This window comes from Engraulis encrasicolus, chromosome 4 (genome assembly GCF_034702125.1).
Source record: "Engraulis encrasicolus isolate BLACKSEA-1 chromosome 4, IST_EnEncr_1.0, whole genome shotgun sequence".
Classification (NCBI taxonomy): domain Eukaryota; kingdom Metazoa; phylum Chordata; class Actinopteri; order Clupeiformes; family Engraulidae; genus Engraulis; species Engraulis encrasicolus.
Window position 1 is genome coordinate 16,556,144 of NC_085860.1, and position 10,520 is coordinate 16,566,663.

General features: G+C 44.2%; 1 protein-coding gene across 9 annotated transcripts in view; it reads right to left on the minus strand.

The window, feature by feature from the left end:
• Positions 1-74: 74 nt before the first annotated feature.
• ppfibp2b (PPFIA binding protein 2b) overlaps positions 75-10,520 on the minus strand; it is a 98,004-nt gene continuing 87,558 nt past the window's right edge. For 7 of the 9 annotated variants that reach the window (XM_063196804.1, XM_063196811.1, XM_063196806.1 and 4 more), the window contains 5 exons: positions 7,735-7,923; positions 5,590-5,829; positions 3,030-3,104; positions 631-705; positions 75-489 (listed from right to left, as the gene is read on the minus strand). In XM_063196804.1, the coding sequence (XP_063052874.1) occupies positions 466-489; positions 631-705; positions 3,030-3,104; positions 5,590-5,829; positions 7,735-7,923 (603 nt within the window). In that variant the 3' untranslated portion in view covers positions 75-465. Of the gene's footprint in view, positions 490-630; positions 706-1,024; positions 1,902-3,029; positions 3,105-5,589; positions 5,830-7,734; positions 7,924-10,520 lie in introns of those variants that run through there. The other 2 variants (XM_063196805.1, XM_063196807.1) reach the window with 2 other exon arrangements.

Sequence of the window (10,520 nt, forward strand, 5' to 3'; positions counted from 1 at the left end):
TCTCGAGTTGAGATAACTTCCAAACTTAAGGCAGCAGAGCATCTTACTTTTTTACACTTGACTGGCTTGCAATATTTTACAGTATGGTTTGCCAAGCTAGACTTAAGTCTCAAAGACACTTGTAATCGCGATAGCCCTGCTAGTGGTTTGCTACTGTCTTTGGGCACCATTTTCCACAGACTCCAGTTTAGGTCCTATGTTGTGTATGGTGACCAGGCACCACCTATTACTCTTTGCTGCATTGTGAGCCAGGTGTTGCTGCTCGTAGCTCCGGGCTCCTCTGGACGCTGTATGTGGACTGTGGGTCTGCCAGGCCCAGGGTCAAAGGTCAAAGTCATGGCGGGCTGGTAGACACTCCTGGGAAGATAATCAGCAACCTTTGACCCCTACAAGGTCCAAGCAAGCAGGCGGATGTCTCAGCCTGAGTTCCTGGTTATTATTCTTCATGAGTGGGGCCAACCCAATCTAGAGGGTTGTCTCTCTTATGTACTAAAACAAAACAAAAACAAATAAAAGGCAAATAAACACATGCATTCAGAAATGGAACCAAGAAATTGATTGAGAGCAATCAACAATGTAAATGTTACATTTATGAAAGAGCATACAAATCATTTCTGCACAGTAACTTACATAAATATATCTTTCCTGAGTACTGGGTGCAGGGTAGGAGAGTGGCGAGGCCCCTGTCTGTTCCTGCTGGTTCTGCTATAGAGAGATACATGTGTGCAGGTAGTATTGTAAGGGCTGAGAAGCAGAACACAACCTGCTATACAGTGAAGGCCGGATCATGGTTGAGCGGGTTTGACTGGCTGGCTTTTAATCGTAATGTGAGCCGCCCCGTTCGCCAGAATATCAGCTTTCCTGTCAGAAAATCTGATATGTTGGCTACATGTAGTCGTGTTCATAGTGTGGATACAGCAAACATGCAACACTACCATTTTATATATATATTCTTTTAATTTGTAACAAAAGACAACAAACTAAAAGAAAGAAACAAAATAAGAAAATCATATAGTAAGGGGGTGAAGCCTGCCAAAACATTAAGAATATAATACTGAAATAAAAATAATAAAGTAAAATACAATAGCATAATACAATAAGAAATTAACACACTAATAACATGACATGTACAGTACTTTATTCACATAAACTCTCTGTTTCATAATATCACTGTATACAAATTGAAAATATCCTCTGAATATACTCTAAATGCTCATTATAAAATTACTAAATACTAACAGTGCAGTATGTGGCAAATTAGGGAATCGGGGAGGGGAGGCATTTGCCACCAGTTCTCTTGTCTGTCTGGATGCGAAGGGGATGAGGGGAAGAGGGATGGAAGACATTTTAGGCATGTTAGGTCTCTGGAGGGAGTATAGCCCATAGATAGTACATTTTACAATATTAATTCAACACTGTGAGAGTCTAGATAGAGAAACCCTGAGGTTACACTCAAGGTTACTTTTTAAACTTTTCATTTGGCTACATTGCACTGTAACCTTGAGTGCCTCAGAATGTCTCTACCTGGAGTAAGTTTGAGCACCCTTACACTGATGAGCACCAAGAAAAAAGGTGAAGACACAGAAGCACTGTAATTTCCTGTATGTGTTTGATACTGTCAGAGTCTAAAGTAACACATATAGTGTTGATCTTACTCCCTAAGTGTTGAATTAACATTGCCTCATGTGATATGTATAGTAGCAACTGCAGTAAGCAGCTGGCCAAGGCCCTGTGGGCACTGAGCTGAGGTACAGTATGGCGTGAGGCTTCCCTGGCCGGGATGTTGTTGTTGTTGTTGTTCGTTAGCCGCGCGCGGCGGGCGTTAGCGTCCTGCCTGCTCACACAATAGCTGTCTGGCTCCGGCGCATCCCTCGCAGTAGCTCGTCGCGGCTTAGCAAGTACTGGAAGCAAGACGGAGGGATGAGGGAGAAGAGGAGAGAGGGAGGGAGAGGGGGAGAGGGGCCATGGGGTGGCTGGGTTAGCTAGAAGCATTGGGGCTGCGATAAGCAAGGGCTTTAACACACACACACACACACACGTCACACACACACACACACACACACACACACACACACACACACACACACACACACACACACACACACACACACACACACACACACACACACACACAGATGCGCGGCTGCTGACAACTTTGACCAGGCTTCGGACAAAAACAACTGAAAGGCTCCTGTCTGGGGGCCTCTACCCGCAGGTGTGCGCACACACAGACACAGACACAGACACACAGACACAGACACAGACACACAGACACAGACACAGACACAGACACAGACACAGACACAGACACACACACACACACACACACACACACACACACACACACACACACACACACACACACACACACACACACACAAAAACAACCTGTTATCTACTGCTTGGTCAAACCTTAGTGAAGTCAGCTGTCTATTAGAGCTAGTATTTGGGATTACAGAGGAATTTTATCAAACTTCATGGGGTCAGGTCATCGATGCACAATATTGCCAAAAATGCCAGTTTAGCGAACCCTTAATAGCACCAGGTGGGCTTTAACCTATTACCTAATGCTGTTTAGTGAGGATGGAGTCACATTTTGGCCAACACCAATTTTTTCTTTGATCCCCTTCCCCCTACTACTCCAGTACGTATGGAGTACGGTATGTAAAGTATGGAGGAATAGGCAGGCTATCGACAGTATATTATAGTTATAGTGGCACAATGACTGTTGTAAAAAGTTTTTAAAAAAATGACTACTGTCTCTATGCCTGTCAGTCTCTCTCTCTCTCTCTCACACACACACACACACACACACAAAGGTTATCTTCATTAGTTTATTAAAGAGAGTGTCTTGTTGCCATGTGGACCGGTTGTCTACATCAAGCTCAACCGTGTGAACTGTAAGGTGTGATTCTGTTGTGCAGTTACTGTGGGCGATTCTCACGAAATGCCAAAGCTCAACCACGTCAACTGTAAGGTGTGATGTTGTTTTGCGGTGGTGGTGGGCCGTGGTAGAGAGGGCTACTCACTGTCAGGTTGTTGATCCCCTCTGACAGGGCCTCTATCTGCATGATGGTCCCCTGGCCCTGGGTGGCCCGCGCAGCCTGCAAAGGGAGGTCAGGTGCTCACTGGTCAAAGACTGACAGCAGCCAAACACAGACAGGCAGAGAGGCAGCCAAAAGTGCCCGGGCCCCATTCCTCCCCCAGCCCAACCCTGCCTGTCATCTTTATAGACTCTACTGAATGTTACTGTACATGTAGGTCTAGTTTTATGTATGAATGAAGTCTTTCTTGTGTGTATATTGCTATGTCACCTGCCTAGGGATTAGAAATGAAAAAAGTTACTAATATACTATATTTATTAGATTGACGTTTTCTTACAACTCTTAGACAACTGCTGGATATGGGACCTTCTACTAAACCAACATAATATGGCATTGTCTAGTGTCAATACAACTCTGATTTACCAGCATGGAAATGGCATTTTCTACTGTATATGAAAAGCAACATCCTTGGTTCCTAAAAAAAATCAGGTGTCTCTGATTGTAATCTCTAAGGTCTGGCTTCATACTGTGGGGCGCTTTCTTCTTTCACAAGGTTTCAAGGACGCAAAAACAAACAAACAAACAAGCAAACAAAAAACAATATGTGCAAGTCAAACGTAAATGTTCTTTCCACACTGTAAAACATTGCAAGCCAGTTAAATGTAAGAAAGTAAGTTGCCTTGCTGCCTTAAGTTTGTTAAATTAACTCAACTCGACTTAACTCAAGTTGAGTTAACTTACAAACTTAAGTCAGCAGGGCAACTTACTTTTTTACGTGCAACTGTCTGCAATGTTTTACAGTGCATTGCGTCACAAAAGGAAAGAGGACAGAAGCCACAGGTAAGGAGGACTGGAGACAGTAAAGTTTCACTAGCACCTTGGATGTTGCCAAATCGTGAGACGAGCTGCCGCGCCACTCAAGGTGTATGATGGGATGGTCACGTGACATCATGCACTTCTTCATCTCACAAAGGGCATGGATAGGAGGGTTGTTTGGAGGATGATGGAAAGGTTTGATGATGAGGTGGTTAGTGAATGATAGCAAGCATTCATGCACATTTTTACTTTGTATCACTGGATACAATTCTCCTCCAGCCAGGTTGTGTCCTTTTATCTCATGATCTGCAGATTCACTGATACATTACAGAGAAAATGACATGGTGGAATGTCCATTCTAGTGCCCTTTGTAGAAAAAAATATGAGCAAACTTAACCAAACCATTGTGTACAGTACACTGTCTGTATGCACTACTATGCACATAGAAGAAACCACAATTACACAAGGAATCACATTCTTTATTATCAGTAAAAACTTATTCTGTTGTGTACTTTGGTATGACATTTACAAGATATCCAAGTCTTTACAGTTCCGACGGCTATACCTACAAAAATATGGTATACCATATGATCTTGTATGAAAATAGTTGGATGCACTTTTTTTCAAAATGCACATAGCTGCATAAAAAACAATGATAAAATCATATGTGCTGTCTGTAATTAGATGACTTCACCCACATAAATATTAAATATCCCTAAAAGATATGCAAATATTGCACAAGAATTGTTGACACAAAGTGTGTCTCAAAATGTTAGTTAAGGGAAAAATAGGTGTAAAATACCGTTAGCTGAATTGCGGATAATATTCAGTATATAGTATGTGATTTCGGAAAAAGAAAGATAAAATGTATTAATAATAATAACTAGTGGCATACTCCTAGGGCCTTGCTATCTCAGCTGCTCTCAGGGGCCACTCAGAGGATCCATATTTACAGAAGTCAGGCATGGAGCCTCGAGGCACCATCAGGCGTAAACCCAGTGATGTCCATGAGAGATGCCCCGAGGAGAACACAGTGCAGTTCGTACCCATGATAGGATGGATGGTTGGGGATGTGGAGGGCGGTGGCAGACAGGCTGATGGGGGTGAGGGTGATTAGGCGATGGCACTGAGGAGGACTGCATGGGGGGTCACATGTGGACACGAGGGCACGGGGAAGGCAGGACTGATGGAGGCAGAGGTAGAGGGTTGAAGGTCAACACAGTGTCAATTTCAGTCCCAACTCAGACAGAACTCAACATTTCTGACTACGCTTTTACCAGACTGCAGCTTTTGACGTCGAGGGCATAGCTGCCACGTCACATGTTGATTGGGTGGCCTAAAACTAGACCTTTCCCTAACCCTAACCGCCAGTGAAGATATGCTGCCACAAGAGGGCGCCTTTGAGGCGCATGTCACATTTTGACTCCAAAGGCATACCTTAGACTACAAAAATGTCCAGTCTGATCAAAGGTAGTCAGAAATTGATGAGTTGGGATGAAACACTGTAGTGTAGGCTGGATGGTGGCAGAAAAATAGAGGGCGGCAGTGAGGTTATGGTTATTGGCTGCAAAGCTCGACGGCTGGATGCAATAGGGCTGGATGTTGAGGTGGGGATGGGAAGCAATGGCATGGCTGAGTGACGTGAGGATGGGGTTGGTTTTTTTGATGGGTGAAGGGAGGGGGGAGGGAGGGGAGACCCACAACCTCAGCGTCAGCTCTTTGAGCCCACCTGCTCCCGCCTCTCGGGGTCCCTGTCCAGGATGGGGCTGAGGCCCCTGAAGCCGCTGTAGGGCCGGGCAGGGGGGTGGTGGTGGTGGGCCCCGTTGGTCAGGGCCTGGTCCGGGGACTGGGACTGAGAGTAGGACTGAGCCTGGCCCTGGGCAGCCTCCAGGGGGCAGATGTAGTCCGCGGCCTCGTCCGCCTTCCTCCGCCTCAGCTGGCTGAAGTTGGAGAAGGGCAGCTTCCTCGGCTGGAAGAGAAGAGAGAGAAGAGAGAGTGAGCCAAAGAGAGCAGGGAGCGAGAGAGAGAGAGAGAGAGAGAGCAAGTGGCTGATTTCCCTGCACTGATAATGCACGCGCGCACACATACACACGCATACACCTATGTGCATACACAAACACAAACACACACACACGCATGCACACACTCTATCTCTCTATCTCCTCTCCACCTCTCCATTTTGCTCTGCTCTTTACTTCCTATCTCAGTCTCTCTCTCTCTCTCACTCTCTCTCTCTCTCTCTCTCTCTCTCTCTCTCTCACACACACACACACACACACACACACACACACACACACACACACACACACACACACACACACACACACACACACACACACACACACACACACACACACACACGCACACACACCAATCTCATTGCCTTTCCTGTATCAATGCACTTTCATCAGTGCTCAGCAGTTCCGTGACAGTGGCTTGTTTTTGAATGTGTGCGGTAATCCTGTGTGTGCTGAGGGGAAACCAGGCTATCAAGCTGAGGCGTTCAGCACCGCATATTTATTCCCCTCTCCTTCCTCTCTTGCCTTTTGAGGAAAAGGCAGAGTCATTGAGCAGCCTGGGATGGGATGGACTGGTAATCTGGCATACAGGGCATTTTCCCGGAGGGCCTACAGTCCTCAGGGGCTGACACTGTTGTTTTTGTTTTGTTTTGCGCTGTTTTTTTCCTTAAGGGTTGGCCCACAGTTTCAACAGGACGGTCCATTGGTCCATCTTCAGTATAAACACTGAACTGAGTCAAGGGGGATACAGTACAAAAATGGGTTGTATTGTATATGTGAGGGCCCGGAGCCCCTTAATGCACGCCGTACCTCCGGTGGCACGCTGTAATAGTCACTGAAAAGTTAACTATCATAGTACTACACTACTATGACATCACACAGGGCCTTTACAATAGTAATGCACAACGACTTGGGTCATTGCCATTCTGGTAACCGCAATTTTATAACACAGCGTCTTCATAAGTTAAGCCAAAAATGCCCATGGAGTTTTTTGGTTCCAGCCCAGCCCTGTTGAGCTGCCTGGCTGCTGCATTGCTGAGCAGCCTCACGACACAGAGCATGCTGGGTGGAGAAGTGGGTAGACTAATACTTAGGAAGGCCTGAGATGGCAGGAAAAGAGGGATTAAGGTTTTCGCTTCTTTTAAAACGAGAGAGAGAGAGTAAGGGAGAGGGAAAGATGGAAGAGAAAAAGTGTGTTCGTTTGTTCAAGAGAGAGAGAGAGAGAAGTGCAAGTGAAATATAAGCAACTCACTGCACAAGAATAATAATAACATATATACTGTATATAAAAAACGAGAAACTATATAAATATAAATAGAAAACAGCCTAAAACAGCCACACACAGCCTGATAGTAACACCAAATACGCATGACGTTGTCTTTGAAAAAACACACACACACACACACACACACACACACACACACACACACACACACACACACACACACACACACACACACACACACACACACACACACACACACACACACACACACACACACACAGAAACAAGAAAAATACTACAATAAAATGCTAAAATACAACTTAAACCTGTGACGTAGCCCCATAATGCACGCCGTACCACCAGTAGAATGCTGTAATAGACACTGAACTACTAACTTAACTACCATAGTACTACAATACTACTATGACATAACACAGGGTCTTTAGTAATATATTACGACTTGGTCATTGCCATTCTGGTAACAGGTCATGTATAGCAGGGGTTAACCTTGTTACTTAACTCACCCTGACCTTGGCGGTGGTGGTGAGTGGCGTGTAGGTGGGTGAACAAACAAGACAATACTACAACAAAATGCTAAAATACGATTTGAACCTGTTACTTCTTAACTCACCCTGACTTTGGCGGTGGTGGTGAGTGGCGTGAAGGTGGGCGACTCCATGAACTCCCTCTTCTCCTGCTGGGCCTGGCCGCCCACCAGCGAGCCGAAGTTGGTTGCCAGGTGTCTGCGCAGCAAGGTCTTCTGGGGCGGGATGTTCAGCAGCATGGCCAGCGTGTCCGAGCTGAAGCGAGGCTCCAGGATCTGGAGAAAGGAGGCAGCCACAGATATGATATAGAATCACGTAGAAAAGAGAGATGTCCTCGGCGTTCCTGCACGACACAACCTAGTGCGTCACGGGAAAGGAGTGTGCAGACAAGGAAGAAAGTCCCCATTGCATCTTCATACAGTATTGAGGATGCTGAAATGTTAGTCTTGGTACTTGCCTAATAAAGCAGTAAAATATCCACATCTGAATATGCTGCGGTGAGTTTCTTCATTGTAGAGGATCACATTTAATGACATTACATTGCATTTAATTTACAATGCATTAAACGTCACATCATTTTGCTGATGATTTTTCGAACAGAAAACTTGAAAACGCAGTGCAGGGACAGATCTCCATGAAGTTATGTACATGTATAGTAGGGCGAGCATGCATAGGGCTTTCTATCTCCTTCAACTGAGTATAATCACAATAAATAAACCATTCTATTCTATTCTATTCTTTTCTATTCTATTCTATTCTATTCTATTCTATTCTATTCTATTCTATTCTATTCTATTCTATTCTATTCTATTCTATTATATTCTATTACATTATACTCTTTCCATTCTATTTTATTCCTTTCTATACACTGGGTGTTAGAGCTTCCGGACCTGAAAGAGGTAACCATGGACATGACACAGCCAACCTCTCCTCCATACACTAAATGTCACATAATTTAACTGATGGTGTTATGAAAGGACTAAAGGAATGTTAGAGGGGATGATCTCCCAAACAATACTACTGTATTCAAAAAGAGAAAAGTACAGTATAGTTCATTTCAGGATAATGCAAAAAAAAAAAAAACCAGAGAAGAAAATAATAAGATCAAATCTCTGCCTCTCTGTTTTCATCTGTACACTTACTTTAAGGGCAGGGGTACAACCAGTTTTAGTCTTTTCCCACCTCTGATTAATCGTTTTATTATCAGAACTTCAGTGACACTGGTTTGCATGGTCTGTAATTACCATGCGCGATCCATCATCCTACACATCCCGTTTTGATAACCATCGTTTCCTTCCCATTAATTCTGGGTTATGTAACTGCATAATCAAAACCATCAGTTAGTTTAATCAGTGTTGTCATTCTCAACACGTTCAGCTGTTATGACACACTGCAATCATGTGTTCTCCATGTGGTCCAACTTGACCTTACATCCTTGAGCGATGTGTTCTGTAATAAATGTGTTCTGTAATAAATGAGTTCTGTAATAAATGTTTGATAGCTGTGGCTGATGATAGCGGCATGCTACATTAGCCGTATGCTAATGTTTTCCATGTTAAGCCATTGATCATGGCTATAGTCATATACATTATGTAAGGGTTAACGTTCGGCGAGAAGGTCGCTACCGTGGAATAGCAGCACGACAGAGAGAATCTTTAGACCCCGACGCGGAGCGGAGGGGTCTTGTTCTCTCTGAAGTGCTGCTATTCCACAAAGCGACCGACTCGCCGAAAGTTAACCCGCTTATTATATGGATATACTTAAATGACTCACACATGGCGGGGACATTTCTTTAGGCCTATTTAATGTTAAGATTGTTGCTGCGCAAAACAAAACACAGCCGTTGTGGAACACCGCTAGGCAACAGCTAGGTAGCCAGGACAACAGGTGTTGTCTATCACAGCAGCTGATTAGAGTCTTGTTGAAAAGTCGCTTTAGCAGTGAAAAGTATTGTTGCCATTGACAGCGCTCTGTTATAGACCAACCCGTCCGTTATCGAAAAATAACAGACGTGCGAACGTTGGGGAGCCCCGTTGAAATGAATGGAGCATTCGACCGATGACGTCACAACCATATAATAAATGGTTATAAATTACGGTATCTACTACAATAGCCCATGGCAGCGTTTACTAACCTTTTTTTTGTCTTGCATACACCCTAAGCCCTTTCATCAAACCATGCATACCCCCTCAGTCATGCCCTACGTCTCTTACTCTATCCTCATATCACTGCTCCATACATTTGTACATTTTTCCACGTACTCTCTGAAGTGCTACAAAGTACCCTTAGTGGTAGGGTTTTGCTATGCTTGCAAGCTGATACATAAATATTTTCATTGCTGTCATTGAGTTTCCTTATGGGCCAGCTCAGGACTATGTTTATGAAATACAGTAAGCAAGTGTAACATGTTATGCCAACGCAGTTTCACCCCAAGTAGTCAATTTCTGACTACCTTGGACCAGACTGCAATTTTTGACGTCTTGGGTATTCCTTCCACGTCACATTTTGACTATGTGGCCTAACCCTAAACCTATTCCTAAACCTAACCTCAATGACGTTATGCTGCCAAAAGGGGGCGCCTTTGAGGACATAGTCAAAATGTGACGTGGAAGGAATACCCAAGACGTCAAAAATTGCAGTCTGGTCAAAGGTACTCAGATATTGACTACTTGGGGTGAGACTGTGTAGGTTATGCAGAGTAAATTCATGTTTAAGTGCAACACTAGCACATGGCATTGCATAGCAGTTACACCATTTACTCCATCGTACCTGAGGAAGTAGATAAACTGTCTCGTTACTGAAAACACTTAGTAACACCTAAAAAGAACCCACCACAAACTTCATCCAACCTGCGCAGAGTCAGCTGATCCTA